Genomic DNA, 18,774 nt, shown 5'->3' on the forward strand with positions numbered 1-18,774 from the left:
TGTTCAACTTGGCGTCAAACGTCCTTACTGATAGCAGAAACAGACTTATAGCTGAACATGCAGAGATGATTCTGTTCATTAATAAGTACTTGCCACTAACTTTTGAAAAATTATTCTAATAGCTAGATTGCCTGTTATACTGATAGTTCTCATCTTAAACGATTGTGCTCAAAACATACTGTACTCTGGTAACATCCTTAGCCAGGGCTGGACTGGGAATAAAACGCATACCTGGAAAAATATGAAGACCAGTCCTATTTTCTGTTAAATCAGTAGAATGCAAATGCCACATTTTTCTCAAAGGAGATTACTGGGATACTCCTTCCCCAATATTATTTTCAGAATTAAATTATATTACTTTGTATTAAGTACAAATGTCAGATTGATGTTATTATATATAGGCAGCCGACAACCCAACTGCATCCAGTAATCACCTCTTTAAATTGTAGCTTTCCAGTTACAGCTGCTGCAGCCATTATTTATTATTATTGTTGTTAATATTAATATATTTTATTGTAATATTTGTATTTTTAAACATGTTCTGTGAACTTTGTGACAACAAGCACATAAAACTGTTATTATATGTCTTGAGATATAGTTCATAATTATTAAGAAGCGATCTTAAATTATTAGTCTGTATTGTGCTTGGTAAACTGCCATGACATTAAAAAAAAAGTATCAGTAATTGGTATCGGTGAGTATTTGAACAAAAAGTATCGGTACTTGTACTCGGTCTTAAAAAAAATGGTATTGGTGCAACCCTAACAGATACTGATATAAAAATCCAGTATAAATCTGTTTAAAAACTTACTTAGAAGCTCTCAGTTTAGTTCTGTTGAAAAGAAAGCTGGAAAGCCCACTGCAAGTGAGAAATAAGACACTCCCCTCCCCCTTCTTTTGCATATGAAAAGACCCTTTACACAAACAGGAGCAAGCTGGAGAAGGTAGCTGACGGTATTCACATAAAACTTTGGGGCTTGGTTAGGAGTCTACAAATCAGAGCAATGTTATTTAAAAAGAAGCAAAACTATACATTTAAAAAAACAAAAAAAAAAAACTTTATGGGCTATATAAATAGATCTACAAAACATTTATGCTAATAAAAAATGAGTGTATAATACCCCTTTAAAAAGAGAAAACGTCACTCTCTTGACTGAAACATCACATGCCCCTAACATGCAAGTGATCATTACTTAGAACCCCAGAAAGGGGCATGAGAAAGAGGTTTGCAAGAACTTGGCAATTTAAAAGGCAATCCTCTTTCAAAAACATTTTGCAAACTTTATCCATTTAACAATGACACCTACATAACTGCATTAGCCATATTTTGGTTGTTTTGCAAGACTTTAGTAATTACCACTACCATAAAAATATAGAATACAGCTTTTTTTAATGTGGATTTAATGTTATTTTAGCTGTGAAATGATCAATGTAGTATACCCTCTTAGCTTTATTCAGTTTGTTGATATCAGAGCTCACAGATCAGATTTTCTGTGTAAACATTTGAGGGGTTCCAAATAAATGAGGAAAGCGGGAAAGTTTAAAAATGTAAAATTTTATAGAAGATCTAACCAAGATAATTAATTTGTTTTAATCAGAGGTAATTGCATGCATACATAGTAAAAAGGACAATGTTCCCCAATCTTTTCTCACCAATAATTTTTTCTCAAAGTTCCATTTTACCTGACAGAGAGTATTTAATTGTTTACAAATAGCTAATTGTTCTCGCCGAGTATTGAGCTTTGGTATACAGACATAAATAACAAAGAAGCATGTGTGTATACAGAAAGTGATAAAATAAGAGCCGATTTTCCTGCAACTCAACCCATTTTAATGAGTTGTGGTTTCAAAGAACAAATCTAGCTATTTCATATACAAAAATAAACAAATATGCAATGTTTCAAAGTAGGGTTGCACTGATAACATTTTTTTATGAATGAGTACAAGTATACTTGTTTTAAAATACTCGCCGATACCAATTACCGGTTTTTTTTTTCTTTTGTCATTTGACAGTTTACCAAACACAATACAGACTAATTATTTAAGATTCCTTCTTTATAATTATAAAGGACAATTCAAAAGACATTATGAAATAATAAAAAAGTTCACTGAACATGTTTATAAATAAAAAATATTACAATAAAATATAAAATTTAAAGGGGTGATACAATTGGGTTGTAGGGCTGTTATAGAACATCAATCTGACATTTGTATGGAGGTTTGACTCTAAGTTGAACAGTCTTTTACTTTCCACACTACTGCATGGGGCAGAAAGATATTTTTGGGTCATTTTAGCCAGAGCTGGAAATCTGTTTATTAACTGCCCAGTACTTCAGGGGTTTGTCTGAACGGGGTACAGTGATCTCTCCTACAATAATACAAATAACAGCAATTTGTATTGGCAGAACAGTAGTAAACAATTTTTAGTTTAGTCTCCTCTCCAGTTTAAAATGAAATGGGAACATGCAGTTTGAAAAAAAACACCACAAAATAGCGTATGGGTAGTAAGTGGAGGTATCGGTTTAAGTATCGGTGCATTTGCACGAGTACAAGTACTTATGCAAATACTTGGTATCGGTACCGATACTAGTATTGGTGCATCCCTATTTCAAAGTTCCTACTCTGAAGCTGGTATAACAAGTCATTGGAAACACATTGAAGGGATATGAAAGGCAAAACTGTTTTAAAATGATTGTCTGGACATATGTAATAATATTTTTTTTTTATCAAATACCTTCTGTTTTGTATTTTTAACAGTATTGCTGCAATTTCCATTTAAACGTAGGAAGAGTTCCAAACCCACCGTGAGGCTAATTTGTGTTACATATGCTCCTTGTATCCCACAAGCACCCACGCATGCGCAATGAATTCAGTCTACTAGCAGCAAGATTTACAAAAAGCCAGTGACAGCATTTATCAAATATGCAAGTGCAAATTACATAGGAAGATGGTAAATGTCTACATTTATTCAGTGTGCATTCGTGAACCGCCTCAACCAAGTGCGCATGTGTTGGGGGACTCCACTGTGTTAATTTAAACATTTAAAAGAGAATCTATTGCTAAAATACTTAGAGCGTGTAGGACAGATAAACATGGTGATGTGATTATTTTGCCTTTTCCCTATACACATGGACAGGAGTCAAAATTAAATATTCATGATTCAGATTAAGCAAATTATGAGACACTTTTCATATTCTATCATCAAATTTACTTTGCTCTTGGTATTCTTTGTAAAAATTAATACATTGGTGGGCTAAGCAGCAGCAATGCACTACTAGGAGCAAGCTGGTGATTCACAGCTACACACGTGATTCTAGTCACTAGCGCACCAGATATGTTCAGCTGGCAAGACCCCAGTAGTGAATTGCTTCTCTGGGGGCAACTCTAAACTGTATTTAACCCCTTTGTAGTGGTTAAGAATATAGAACATTATCGTACTTTTTGAACTTTAATGTCCCTTTAAACTAGGAAAAGTGTATACTGCAGACTCCACAAGGCTAATCCTGCTGATACTATTCCTAATGCAAAATCTTCTACTAAAATGACAGTGGCGAGCCTCGACTACTCTAGTTGGATATTGCCAATTGTCTTAAATAAATTATTCACAATAAAATCACATTGTACCCTCACTGCTATTACAAACAATGGACTTTTTTGTTTGGTTTGTCATGAGCAGCAAAACTGATAATCCACATTGAAAAAATACAAGGTTGGAAAAGACAGGGGTAAATATTAGTGCATGTGAAAAAGTAAATCACACTATGAAATGAGCCACAAAAAGTTGGTATCTATTGCTCACTGACTGAATGAAAACTAAGGGAATTGTTTTGGGTTTTTTTAGTTCAGCAGAGGAAAAACAAAGCACTGTAATACATGGCATACACTGATTTTAATGGCAAGCACAAACAACCTTTTACTGTGGTGAGGACAAAATGGTAATAAGGGCTCGATTTATCAAGCCGTTCGCCCACATACGACTGAAGGTTCTTACAAGAGAACCTGCAGTCAGTATTTATCAAGAAGTGGTCATCAGACAGCTGTTCCTAACCACTTCTCCACATCTTAAGCGGAGAATTTTAATCTCCCAGTCTCGTCTGACCTGGAAGAATGACCGCTCCTGCCTGCTCGTGATTGGCTGTGCGCGGGCAAGGAGCGATGTTGTATGAGCTCTATTAATACAGTCAGTACTTATCAAGAAGTGGTCATCAGACTGCGGTTCCTAGACTCTTCTCCACCTCTCAGGTGGAGAATTTTAATCTCCCGGTCTCGTCTGAACGGTGAAAATGACAGCTCCTGTCTGAGCGTGATTGGCTGTGCGCAGGCAAGGGGCGGTGTTGCATACGCTCTATTAATGCTGAATTCCAGCAGTGATTTGCTGCCCGCCAGAGGTGAGCTGGGGCGGACAGCAGCGAATATGTAAGCCCCTGTCCGCCCTAGATTGATAAATCGAGCCCTAAATGTGTACCTTAAATTAAAAAAAAGGGGCAAAGGAGGTGGTCCTCTGCTAGGCCATCTGCGTACATGGGACAGCAGCTTGGAGATGTAACGGCAGCCAACAACACCTGGAAGTAGGAAATCCAGTATAGTACCAGGTCCCAAGAGTCACTGCAGGGATTTAGGAAGAAGATATCTCTGCACTCTAACAAGCAGAACTAACCTAGCATGAGTGTCATAATGTAACCGCTCTTTCTATTGGTGCATGGCTCCTAACATTTTTGGGTTATTCTCAATATAGCTATATACAAATATCACTGCCTGGCTCCTGAATTTTAAACAGATTTTTTTACCCCTGTTCTTATTCTAATATATCTGTGGGAAATAGACTGATTTGTTATTCAGTATTTTTACTATAATCTCTCAGTTGTGATGGTTTAGTTGGCCATAAAATATATATTTTTTTAAAATACCCCAATATAATTTAAAAACAACACCCAGTACTACCTGGGCATTAGAATCCATCCTGTATCAACTACCTGTCCCAATCCCACTAACCAGCACAACTCTGCCTCAAGCTCATTGCTTTACAGCAGGTGAGGGTGTGGGGCTTCCTGTGTACATGGGACAGCAGCTTGGAGAGGAGATTGCAGCCAATACCACCTTGAAGGAGACATTCCAGAATAGTACCCATGGGGCAGTCACTGCAGAGATTTAGGAAGAAGATAGCTCTGCATTCTAACAAGGAGAACTAACCTAGCATGAGTGTCATCAGGTAACAGCTCTTTCATGGCATGCTGGTTATGTAGTTTCCAGACTGGGCCTAGAAGATATGCACTGGGCATAATAGGACCTTTAGGGCTCTAAAAACGTGCACCAGTCCCAATTCCTGATGTTCCACAGAAGTCCTGGACCACAAGTTTGCTAAGCCATGCTCTAGCATGATGTTTTTTTACTATTTCACTAATATTTCCACTATCACCTTGGTAATCTAAAAATATTACATGAGAACACTAATACAAACTCCCATTCAACCTCGTCTATCTACAACATATTCCTAAATTGTCACCTGTGCTGTACCCCTATCTGCCTCATATACCTCTAGAGTAACTGTCTAAAATTTAAACTCAATGTCACTAAGTTGCATACTCTTGGTGTCACCTTCTTGCCACACACTTTTCTGGTGTATTCTCTTAAACTGTTCAAAACAGTCCCTAAAAATACACAAAGGTTAATACATATCCCCAGAGGCAGAATGTTTCTTCACTTTCTGCAATGAGATTTAAATATTTCTGCAGGCCATTTTCACATAAAATTAGGTAGTTGCATTAAAGCACCAGCTCAGATCAGACCAGAATGATGAAGGGGTGAGTGATCCCAGAAACGTCACATTTTTTGCTAAATAAAGCACCTTTTTGAAAATCCAGAGAGTGCAAGCTTCATCTGATATATATAGATATATATATATATATATATATACATACATCTGGACACGTATGGGTAAAGTTTACTGAGCCTTGAGGTCATTTGGGATTGAAACCAATGGTCTACATGATACCTAGCTCCATCCACTAGTTATAGCCTCCTCTGTGAACCTTATTCGCTTCAGTGCTAAATCTGCTCCTGGCTTGCAACACATCTTTCTCTTTCCTCTTACCTTGACCCTTGAAACAACTGCTTATCCATGAGCCGCCAAACCTACCCAATTTCCAATATTTGTGAACTTCTGCACTAAATAGAAATTAGACTACTCTGCTTAAAGTGATTGTAAATCCTAGCGAAATTTTAAGATTTACAATTGGAACAAATAAAGGGGACTTTCATTCATGAAGGAAAGCTGCATTAGTTGTTGGAAGCGTTCACTGCACTGAACTGCTCAGAGAGACCACCATGGAAAAAACGCTATTTTACTTAGAGTTGACGTTTCCACCTCTTAGCCAATAGCCGAGCGTGCTATCCAGCTTGGCGTTGGCTGGCCCGCAAGGCTGTTTGCTAAGAAGTCACCTTTATTTGTTCCAATTGTAAATCCTAGAGTTTCACAAAACACTAGGATTTACAATCACTTTAAACTTAAAATAAATATATATTTTAAAAAAATACTATGTTTTTAGATTACTGCTATTTCTGCACATCCTAACACCAATCTTAAAGCACTTTTTTGCATGCAGACAATCTGCTGATTGATCTGAAACCAAAAACATAAGTTTTTGTTAATAACCGGCAATATTATTAAAAAGTTTATATTAAAGGCAAAACAGTCCATTTCAGAATATTCTTTAACAATAGTATAGGGTTTAAAACTGCAAGTAAAGTTGAACATTCAGCAATATTGAATATCACAGAATTCTGATTACCATCAATATATTAAAGGGCCATTTTAATGAAAAAAAGAACATGCTCTCATATGTTAGCTCATGTACATTTTGCCACTATCGAGCCTGCAATTCTATGGGGGCAATTTATCAAGCCCTTTCAGCAGGCTTTGCCTGCGTACGACTGCAGGGTCTCACAAGAGAACTTTAACGCTGTATTTAACAAACAGCAGTCACCAGACCACTGCCTCCCTTTCAATCTCCGCAGTCTGGGGAGATTGACAGCCTATCATGTGCAGGCAGGGGGTGGGATTGCATGAGAGCGTAAAATAGCGGTCGTGTGCAATGCTGAATTCCGCCTGGGGAATTCAGCCCGCCAGAGGCGAGCTGCGGCATACAGGGGCGCGTATGTGCGCCCCTGTCCACTTCAGCTTGATAAATCGCCCCCTATGTGTTGGAAACTGCCACTGAGCCAATCAGCAATGTTAAACAAACAGCTGGGTGTGTTTGACTAAACCTGCTGATTGGGTCAGCACCAGTTTCCATTTTAGACCAGCAGTTATCTGTGGCTCCTGTGTCGTTCTATGTTTTTAAACACTTTTCGGGGTTAAACACAGAGTTGCAGGGTTGACAGTGATTCCATTACATGCTCTAACAAATGAAAACATGTAACTTTTTCCATATAATAGTCCTTCAAGACACTCAAAACACATACACAAGTTCATATATGAATTCAGTATTTGGAATTATATGATGAAGTGCATCAACTATCAGAAATAGTAAGTGAAAAGGATCATATAGCCAAATCTGTATTCCTGTGTAGAACAGAAAGCAGCATATAGGACAGCACGTCAGTTAAGAACATCTAGAAGAAGAATGTATTAAAAGACAAGGAAAATTTACCTTATCTTTTTCGTGGGGCAGAAGGCACACAGGTGGCAGTGAAGCCAGAGACTCCCATCCTTGCTTGCCCTCAGATAGCTTGGTATTTAATTTATAGAGTGTCCCTTCCTTTACAATTCTCCCATGACCCAGTGCACGCTTGACTGCCAGTCGTAGCTGCTGGTGAAAAGCCGAAGTTGGCCCTGTGTTGCCCGCAAAGGCTGCTGCCACATCCCGCTGGCTTCTAAGAAAACGTTCAATACTTTTTAATGACGAGCCCCCTGGCTCTGAGAGCCCTTCCAAAGCCCGTCTTAAAAGATGATGCCAGTCCACACCCTCAGGCCTCCCTAGGTTTCTTGCCACCTTGGGCAAGGCCAAGCGGCCTGGGTTATCTGGGTCCTTGTATGAATTTTGCCCCTTGTTAGTGACTTTGAGAACCGTTCCATCCTTGACACTAAGTTCCAGCTGTTCTAAGACAGTGTGTCTATCTAGGCCGTGGGAAGTGGACACAGCATTGCAAAGTCGTTCCTCTGAAGGACGCTGTTTTTGTTTCTTCACCTTCCTGATGGCCTCCAGGATCCATTGCGTGTAAAGAGGGTTCGCCAGCTTCACCATATTGGCTGTTTATCCATAGAGGTTTAACCCTGATCCTGGAGGGAGGAGAGGAGGCTGGCACTGCCTGGGGGCTTGCTCAACATAGCATAAATTAGGCCCTGGTCACACCAGACGAACTAAAATCCACAGGTGGTGAACAATTTAAAAAATAAAATGTGCACAAAGTAGTAGATCCTCTGTCTCAAAGGGTAGGGAAAAGATTAATCCAGGGGTGGTGTGTTCAAACCTGTAGGAGGAAAATATATATAAAAAAAAAGTTATTTTAAAAGCAGCGGCTGCTGGGATTTTTAAAACTTGCATTTAAAGAGAGAAATTGTAGATATATTTTTTCCACCTAAAATAAATTTAAAAAAATGCAGAACACCACAAACACCAAGCCCCAAATATACTGATAAATAAAAACAAATATACCATTTAAACATAGACCAATTAATCCAAAATCCAGACATTCATTACATTTTTCTAAATAAAATTATTAAAAGTTACATGTCCCTTTTAGTAAGTCACAATCTTCTCTACATGCCCATTTTGTTTATTTTTTGTGTTTTATAATGCAAATGATAGCCTATATTTATTTAAAACCACAACTATTTCCTTTCTTCAAATAGTGCTATACTATCTTTCTGATGGTACTATGTAAACAAAAGTGTTAACACGACATAAAAAATAACTAGGGTGAATGTATAAGATTTAAATATTGCTTAAATTATATACAATATCCATGATTACGTTGGTAAACCTCTCCAAGATTTCCCATTTTACACATATTCCAAAATCCCCAATATTCTAAAAGCCAAGCCTTTTGCAGTCCCAAGCAGTTGGATAAAGGGTTTGTTACCTATACATAGCTGGAAGATGATGAGAAGACAAGAGTTAACGATATAAAACGAAAGATTTTTGAAACAATCATGCATCTGAATGGGGTTAATACATATATCTAAATGCCAAACAGATCTCCTGTCACAATAAATAGATATACAGAAATCTCATGACAGCACCAGTTACCAAAAAAATGGTTTTCAGAAGTACACACCAGCTGCATTACACAAAAAAAGTTGGCCATCATCACAGGTGTATAAAATGTATATCAATGGTGTATAAAGTTGATTGTGGCAGGTAAATGTATAAATGGGACATAAAGCACAACAGATAACACAGATGTGCAATTCACACAAACATAAGTTACATTATAAACGCAAAGTAATATTGTAGGAAAAAAGCATTTATGTTGAGAATAGTGTATACAGCTACAAAGTTAGATGTGTCCAGAAGAATGTATTTCCTCTCCTAAATTATGGAAAATTAAAACCATCTGACACTCGTTTTAATTTTGTTTATAGGTTACCACACCATATGCATGGTTAATGTAATAAAAATAGTGTTAATTATATCTAAAGAATAATACACATTGCAGGTTACTAGGAGCATGTGCAACTGGAACACTTTAAACCTCAGCATTACATGTGTACCAACATAAGAAACAGAGGGGTATTTACACACTAAGTCAGTTGTATGTGATACACAAACAGCTTGGTGATTTTGTCTTCTCAGCGTGTTGAACACAATAACTGAGATGTGCTGGTTTAGATCATGCCTGTCTTCTCTCTGCTCAATAAGTCGTACCCCTTTACGCCAGGCCGGGAGAGAACAGTACGCCAGTCCCCGGCTTGCTAAAGCAAGATAGGCCGCAGGCCGGGGCCTGGCGTAAGGTAGGAAAGCGACCTATTTGCAGCGCGGCAGTTTCAGGGGTGCAAATAGTTCAGCGAGAAGAAGGCGAAGTGGTGTCAAAGAAAGGAAAAGGTGTTCTGAGGATTGACCTCTTACCGGGAGCTCTAAAAGGCAGAAGCGACGGAGCGCGGAGACTCCCCGGGCTGACGCGGTGGCCATCTTGGAAAGTATAAACCAGGGAGGGAAACCTACATTGGGAACAGCGCAGAGGCTTAATGGAAAGATAGTTGGAACAGCTAAGGGGTTGAATGCGTAGTCAGTGGATTAACGCGGCGGGAGGCACAGTAGTAAAACGAAATAGCACAAAGGGAGTATCAATGAATGGATAGAACAGCCAAAGCAATAGGCGTGGAATAGGTGATTACGTCACGGAATGGGGAGGAAAGTGTGAAGAGTATAGGCGTGGTTTCTATGTATGTGAACGCGAGCAAAGGATACAGGCTTTGGTAATAGCGAGTAGCAGAGGGCAGACTAGGGAACTGGCGGGCGAGTTTAGCTGTGGTTGGTTGAGTGATGTCAGCAAAGAGGCAGGACGACGTGGTTGTTGTTGGAGGGATCCAGCGAATCGGAGGGAGTAGAGCGACAGTGTGCGGAATAGCTCTTGTTGGCGGGGAGGGAGTAGCAAGTAAATGTAAGGGCAATCTAGGGTAAACGCATTGAGTGGTAAAGGAGGGCACGTGATATCACCATAGAAGGGCAGCATAAACAACTGCTGCCATAGTTGTTACGGGCAAAACAATTTTGTTAACGCTTTCAGTTCCGTTCTTAGCAGATGTGTACTAGAGTGGTGCAACCTTACATAACCCCTCCTTATCGTATAGGTACTGGAAAGGACACGGCAGGTATTTGTAAGGTTCATGTCAATATAAGAATAACTATTGAAACAAAGCATCTATCATTGAAACTTCTGAATGTGATGGAAAAATATATAATCATTTAAAATCAGTTCTAGCAGCTTTAGATTTTGAGTTATACTGTATAATTTGTTTATGCAAATTGTTAAAAAATGAAAGGGATATGAAACCCATTATTTTTCTGTTGTGATTCAGTCAGAACATACCATTTATAAACGTTTTTCCAATTTATTTCTATTATCGAATCTGTTTAGTTCCCATGCTATTCTGTGTTGAAGAGATATCTAGTAGTTAGGCCATCTAATGCTCTTGCAAATGGATAACATTCTTGTAAAACTGCAGCCATATAGTGGTCCAGAGCATAGATGTTTTTTATTTTAAGCATAGATGTCTGCTTTTCAAAAAAAGATACCAAGACAATTAAGAAACATTTATAATAGAAGTAAATTAGAAAGTTGTAAAAAATTGCATGCTCTGTCTGAATCAAGAAAAAAACATTTTGGGTTTCATATCCCTTTAACGAGCATGGCCTGTATTTGTTTATAAGAAAGGTCACAACCCTATATTTAGCCCCTACATTACTTAACCGCCATAGCCCCCTACTCTATTAACCCCTAAACCGCCACAACTCCATCTCTCATCCCTATGCTATTAACGCCTAAACCACCACAACCCCATTGCAATAAACCCCCTGCACATCTTTACACTACTAACCACTAAATCATCACAATATAACCACTTCTACACTATTAACCCCTAAACTGCCACAACTCTCATCACAATAAACCGACAAACCTAAACTTCCACAACCCCATCGCAAAATAACCTCCTAAGCTGTAAACCACCACAACCCCCATCACAATAACACCCTACTCTATTAAACCTAAACCGCCATCACAATAAACCCCCAACACTAGTAACCTAAGACCCCTTAAAGGGACAGTCTAGTCAAAATTAAACTTTCATGATTTAGATAGGGCATGTAATTTTAAACAACTTTCCAATTTACTTCTATTATCTAATTTGCTCAATTCTTTAGATATCCGTTGTTGAAGAAATAGCAATGCACATTTGTGAGCCAATCACACAAGGCCTCTATGTGCCGCAACCAATCAGCAGCTACTGAGCATATCTAGATATGCTTTTCAGCAAGTGATATCAAGAGAATGAAGCACATTAGATAATAGATATAAATTCTAAAGTTGTTTAAAATGACATGCTCTTTCTAAATCACAAAAGAAAACATTTGGGTTTCATGTCCCTTTAAGTTAAAAAGAACACTAACAGTATAGTATTGAAAAAAGAATCTACAAAATAAAAAAGCCTTATACTAAAACTAAAGTACCCCAAAAAAATAAAAAGCCCCCCTAAAAACCCCTTTACTAAAACTAAACAATGAAAAACCCTATACTAAAACTAACCCCCCCCCCAAAAAAAAAACTAACACTAAACCGAACGCCAAGTTTTATTACCGTCCAAAGTTGTCTCTCTTATGTTACAATGGGGTTCTCTTCTTTTCTTGATTCAACGTAATCCATAAGTAAAGGGGGGTCCGCCGGCAGCTATTCTTTGGACCTCTTCATGCTTCATGAAAATAAAACAGCCAATAGAATTTGCTTTTTTTCCCTTTTGGATGATTTAAAAAAAAGAAGCTCCTTCTATTTGCTGATTTGAAATTAAATTTGAAATCAGTCAATAAAACTGCTAGGAAACCCCTATAAAAGGGGAAATTGGCAGCCAAGGATCATTGTGCTGTGGGGACAGCATGAAGAGGGCAGAAGAAAAAAAGAAGCCGCCGTTAAGAAGCCGCCATTGTAACCCCATTTGCTTATGGATTACATGGGATCAAGAAAAGAAGAGGACCCGTTTTTTTACCATTTGAATTATCTGGAATCAAACAACATTACAATTTACTTTTGTTATCACATTTGCTTCAATCTCTTGGTATCCTTTACTAAAGGAGCAGCAATGCACTTCCGGGAGCTAGCTGAACACATTGGTAAGTCAATAATAATAAATATATATGTGCAGCCACCAATCAGCAGCTAGCTCCCAGCTCGTGTGCCTACCTATGTATGCTTTACAACAAAGGATAAAAATACAACAAATCAAATTAGATAATAAAAGTAAATTGGAAAGCTGTTTAAAATTGTATGCTCTATTTGACTTGTGCTTTGAGCCTTTTAACGAAAGAGCTGGTCCCTGACCGCCTAGTCCCTCTTCGGCTGGCCGGCCCCTGGAACTGCCGGTCAGCCGCATTGTCCCGAATGCCTGGTGTCCTTTACCCCAGGTTGCTACAGAGGCTCCTTGTCCCAGAGCTCCGCTTTTTTGGGGTTGGTACTCCTTGGGGAGGGCAAGAGATGGGGTGATTGCCGGAAGGGAGCTCACTTGGGAACCAGGGGTTCCGGACCCCCTCTACAACTCCCACTCCCCAGTGGCCTTCCCAGTGTACGTTTGATCACCCATAGCTCCGGCCTCCAGCCATGGATCATGTCGCTTTTTGGACTGTAGCAGCTGGGGACAGAGGGCTTTACTCCGGAACCACTATCACTATACCACTGAGCACTATGGGACAATGGACTCTTTGGAGGGCGCCAGTCTGTCTGGAGGGGCAGGAATGGCGGGAGATTTGGGGGACTGATAAGGATTTTATCTTGATGGGATTGTGTATAAAAACTGTGTGTTTTCCCAATAAAGAGGTACTACTTGTTTTCACATGAATGCTAGTCTGTCTAGTTATTTGGGTGGGAGTTGCTAAAATCACTTGTCTTCTGCTACATAGCGGCAAGTTCCAGGTACAGGAAGGATCCTTTGGCGGAGCTACCCAGTCGGGGTAGCCGGATTCCGTCACATTGGTTGGCAGCAGTGGAATGCTTCCATCTACCTCCAAATCACCAACTGAAGACTTCTTCGGATGGAGCAGTATGCTGGGCTCCAAAAGGAAACACTAAATGACTTGTTGGAAGCTCAGGGGAAAGTTACCGGCCACAAGTCTAAGGCAGCCATCATCGCTGAACTGATGGAGGACGATCAGGCTAACGATCCGGCTGGTGGGACCGATAGCGACCAGAGCAGTGAGCAGTCTAGTATGGCGTCCACGGTAGAGACGGTACTGTCTGAGATACAGAGAGAGGTCCAGTGGCGACTGGTGCTCTATGACACCACCCCACCAGCGGAGGTCATCACTCGGATAGTGTCGGAAACCACTGTCTATACGCAGAGGGCCCTACCAACTATGCCGACTGGGCAGAAGAAGAAGTCTGGGTTCGTGCATGAGGTGGACCCCGCGACCGGCAACAACCACCAGCACCATCGCCAGGACATCTGGGTCAACGGGCAGAGTTATAGTTACCCTGGTCCAACCCCACCTGGCCCCTGCCTCAGACCGAACAGGGAGGTCGCTTGCTGTTCGGATGGCTGGGAGTGCAGTACTACGAATCCACACGGCACGGGTGTACCTGGATTGGGGTGTCGGTTCCCATGCAGTGGAAGTAGGAGTCATGAGCCATCTGCCCGCTAAGATCTTGTTAGGAAACGACCTCTGCAACCTGGCCTTGGACTTTGTGTGGGATAACCCCACGGATGTTTGCTCAATTACCACCCGCCAGCAAGCCAGACGCCAAGCCACGGCACCTGATCTGGGGACCCAGGTAAGACATTCCGGCCCGACTCCTGCCCTGCCCCTCAACCCAATCTCCTGGGTGTCCCACACTGATTTTACCCAGGAGACTCTGAGCGATCTGACCCTAACCCCTTACCGTGACCAAGTAGGGACTGACCCCCAGGGCCCCTAGGGGGAATGTTTTGAATGGGAGAAAGGGCTCCTGTACCCGATCTCCGAGAGGACAAAAGGGCTGGTACCCAAACGCCAGCTGGTGGTACTAGAGAAATATTGGTACGACCTGCTGCGGCTAGGGCATGACATTCCCCTAGCAGGACATCTAGGAAAGTCAAGGACCCATCACCAACTGACCCAGACATTCTTGTACCTATGGATTACATTCGATATTAAGCGATACTGTAAGACTTGCAACGTGTGCCAGAAAGTAGGGAAGACAGGGGACCACTCCAAAGCCTCCTTACACCCCCTCCCCATCATTGACTAACCCTTCAGCAGGGTCACTGTAGATATCATTGGTTCATTGGCCCAACCCAGCCCCACAGTAAAGAAATATATACTCACAGTGGTAGATTACGCCACTTGATACCCGGAGGCCATCCCTTTTGCTAATATCCAGGCGGAGACAGTGGCAGATGCAATGCTCCGGATATACACCAGGGAAGGCTTTCCCCGGGAAGTGATCTCTGACCAGGAAACCCAGTTCACTGTGGAGATCACTTGGCAGTTATGGAGACTTTGCAGAATCAAACCCCATGCACAGTGCTTTATACCACCCCCAGACTAAGGGGTTATGTGAGAGGTTCAACGGGACCCTGAAGCAGTTGTTCAAGACGTTGTCTGCCTCTCACAAGGACTGGGAAAGATACCTGCCGCACCTCCTATTTGCATACAGAGAGGTGCCCCAGGAATCCATGGGATTCTCCCCATTTGAACTAGTGTATGGCTGGAAAATAAGGGGACCCCTAGATCTATTGAGAGCCCACTGGGAGGGAACAACAGAAGAGGAGTACGTTCTCAAATTCCGGGACTGACTGAAGGACCTCGCAGAAAGGGTGCGAGAGAACCTTCAGGTCGCTCAAAGCAGACAGAAACGGTGGGATGACCGAAATGCTCGTAACCGAACCCTGGCAGTGGGGAAGAATGTCCTAGCCTTGAAGCCTGTCAAAACGAACAAGCTACAGAACGCATGGCGGGAACCCTACCGAGTGGTAGAGCAGCTGAATAATACAACCTATCTGGTAGCTAAATATTCAGATGACCGGGTCCACCGGACCTTTCATGTGAACATGCTGAAGGCATACCTAGAAAGGGCTAGGGACGTAGCCACCATTTGTGCTCCGGCTGTGGAGGACTCAGAGAGTCTTCACATGCCGGAGCACGCGTACGAGAAGAGGTACCCCCAGGCGTAGCAGACGTACAGCTAGACGAGAGGCTAGCAACTAGGCAGAAGGAGCGAGTTCGGCAAATGCTAGAAGGCAGACGAGACATGTTCTGCACTACCCCTGAGTACACTATGGCGGTAATACACAGAGTGGAGACCCCGTGGCAGGCGCCCCTGCGACAGGCAGCGTACCGGGTCCCTAAGGCAGAGAAAGTATGCACCGGGAGCTCAGGGAAATGCTGGACCTATTTGTTATTGAACAGTCCCTGGGCCTCCCCAGTGGTGCTGGTACCCAAGCACGAAGGGACCACCAGGTTTTGCATAAACTACCGTAGGCTCAATGACAGAACTACGACCGAAGCCTACCCCATGCCCGGGTCGATGATCAACTAGACTGGATCGCTCATGGCCACTTTCTGACCACCTTAGACCTCTGCAAGGGATATTGGCAGATCTCCTTGGACCCAGGGTCCATCCCAAAGTCGGCATTTATCACCCCCTTCGGCCTATACCAGTTCAAGGTCATGCCGTTTGGGATAAAGAATGATACGGCAACCTTCCAGAGAATGGTAGATCACCTCCTGGATGGCCTCCAGGACTATGCATGTGCATACCTGGATGACATCGTGATCTACAGCGACACCTGGGAGGACCATTTGGTCCACCTAGGCCTTGTTCTAGACTGCATCAGGGCCGTCGGTCTGTCCCTGAAGCCCGACAAGTGTACGATAGGGCGCTCAGAGGTCCAGTACCTTGGACACCGGGTGGGCTGCGGGAAGCAGCGGCTGGAGCCGGCCAAGTTTAAGCAGTCACGAATTGGCCCACCCCCAAGACCAAAACCCAAGTCTTAGCTTTCCTAGGGACCGCAGGGGACTAATGCAAATTTGTGCCCAATTACAGTGTCCTGGCCAAACCCCCGACCGACCTAACCCGAAAACGATTACCCCGACAGGTCCTGTGGTCCCCAGAATGTGAAACTGCCTTCCAAAACCTTAAAGGGACACTGATCCCAAATTTTTTCTTTCGTGATTCAGATAGAGCATGCAATTTTAAGCAACTTTCTAATTTACTCCTATTATCAATTTTTCTTCGTTCTCTTGCTTTCTTTATTTGAAAAAGAAGGCATCTAAGCTATTTTTTGGGTTCAGAACCATGGAAAGCACTTGTTTATTGGTGGATGAATTTATCCACCAATCAGCAAGAACAACCCAGGTTGTTCACCAAAAATGGGCCGGCATCTAAACTTACATTCTTGCATTTCAAATATAGATACCAAGAGAATGAAGACAATTTGATAATAGAAGTAAATTAGAAAGTTGCTTAAAAATGCATGCTCTATCTGAATCCCAAAAGAAAAAAATTGGGTTCAGTGTCCCTTTAAGACTGCATTGATCTCTGCCCCTGTCCTGGCCGCTCCTGACCTAACCAAACTTTTTTGTGTCCACACAGATGCCTCCATGTTCGGTTTGGGAGCAGTACTGAGCCAGGTGAACGAGGAAGGGCAGGACCACCCCATAGCCTACATCAGCCAGAAGCTGTTGCCCAGGGAGATAGGCTATGCGGCGATGGAGGAGGAGTGCCTGGCCCTGGTGTGGGCCCTTAAGAAGCTTTAACCATACCTCTATGGAAGGACCTTCACAGTCCTCACGGATCGCAACCCCCCTAGTCTGGCTTAACCGAGTTTCTGGAGACAATGGACGCTTGCTGTGGTGGAGTTTAGCCTTGCAACTCTTTAACTTTGACATTCAGTACAGGCCGGGAAAAAGTAATGGAAACGCTGATGGACTTTCCCGGCAAACTGAAGTGGAATAGCTCATCAGACAGCCCCAGGCGGACCCATGTGTAGATCTAGCCGGGTCTGCCGAACTGGAAGCTGCCCCCCCCCAAACTGGGGGAGCTGTCACTGATACCAGGCTGCAAGGGTTAAACCTCCACCCCCTACTCTTGTTTCTCAGCGGATCTGGGCTTTTGAGAGCATATGTGATCTCCAAGACAGTTGGTTTGCCTTGTTTTTGTGCTTTGAACCTTTTCACGAAAGGGCTAGTCCCTGACCGCCTAACCCCTCTTTGTTTAGCTGGGCCCCTGACACTGCCGGTCGGCCACATCTTCCCGAATGCCCGGAGTCATTTTACCCAGGTCGCTCCAGTGGCTCCTTGTCCCAGAGCTCTGCTCTTTTGGGGGTTGGTACCCCTTGGGGAGGACAAGCGATGGGGTGATTGCCGAAAGGGAGCTCACTTGGGAACTCGGGGTTCAGGACCCCGCTCTACAACTCCCACTCCCCAGTAGCCTTCCCTAGTGTACGTTTAATCACCAATAGCTCCGGCCCCCAGCCATGGATCATGTTGCTTTTTGGAATGTAGCAGCTGGGGACCGAGGGCTTTCCAATTACACCTGCTCCCCCGGGATCACCCCAGAACCACCATCACTATACCACTGGACACTATGGGACAATGGACTCTTTGGAGGGCGCCAACCTGTCTGGAGGTGCGGGAATGGCAGGAGATTTGGGGGACTGATAAGGCTCTTATCTTGATGGGATTGTGTATAAAAACTGTGTTTTCCCAATAAAGAGGTACTACTTGTTTTCACCTGAATGCTAGTCTGTCTAGTTATTTGGGTTGGAATTGATAAAAATTACTTGTTTTCCGCTACATAGAGGTAGGTTCCAGGTACAGGAAGGATCCTTTGTCGGAGCTACCCAGTCGGGCAAGCCGGGTTCCGTCACAGATGATTAGACCACAATTCATTTATAATAAACCTTTTAAATATATTTGCAATAAAGTATAAAATTACCATAAAACAATTTGTAATATGTAAACCAAAATGAAAAAAGTCAGGTGAAACAAAATATTGAATTTGAAGAGGAACATTCAATTTACTATTTTTTGTCTTGTTTTGTCTATTTGTTTTCTTGACTAGGATGGGTAATATAAAAAAAAAAATCCT

At 42.2% G+C, this 18,774-nt stretch overlaps 1 protein-coding gene and 1 long non-coding RNA gene across 2 annotated transcripts in view; one reads left to right on the forward strand and one right to left on the reverse strand.

Moving 5' to 3' along the window:
• Positions 1 to 10,264, reverse strand: part of KAT6A (lysine acetyltransferase 6A) — a 646,904-nt gene extending 636,640 nt beyond the window's left edge. Inside the window, 2 exon segments of the mRNA XM_053719413.1 lie at positions 7,650 to 8,469; positions 10,068 to 10,264. Coding sequence (XP_053575388.1) covers positions 7,650 to 8,243 — 594 coding nt within the window. The 5' untranslated portion in view covers positions 8,244 to 8,469; positions 10,068 to 10,264.
• A 279-nt stretch (positions 10,265 to 10,543) lies between these two features.
• LOC128663596 (uncharacterized) lies at positions 10,544 to 18,422 on the forward strand. The gene is made up of 2 exons (XR_008402887.1): positions 10,544 to 10,813; positions 17,278 to 18,422. It is a non-coding gene; the product is annotated as an uncharacterized LOC128663596 (long non-coding RNA).
• Positions 18,423 to 18,774: the final 352 nt, after the last annotated feature.

Source organism: Bombina bombina, chromosome 6 (genome assembly GCF_027579735.1).
Source record: "Bombina bombina isolate aBomBom1 chromosome 6, aBomBom1.pri, whole genome shotgun sequence".
Lineage (NCBI taxonomy): Eukaryota > Metazoa > Chordata > Amphibia > Anura > Bombinatoridae > Bombina > Bombina bombina.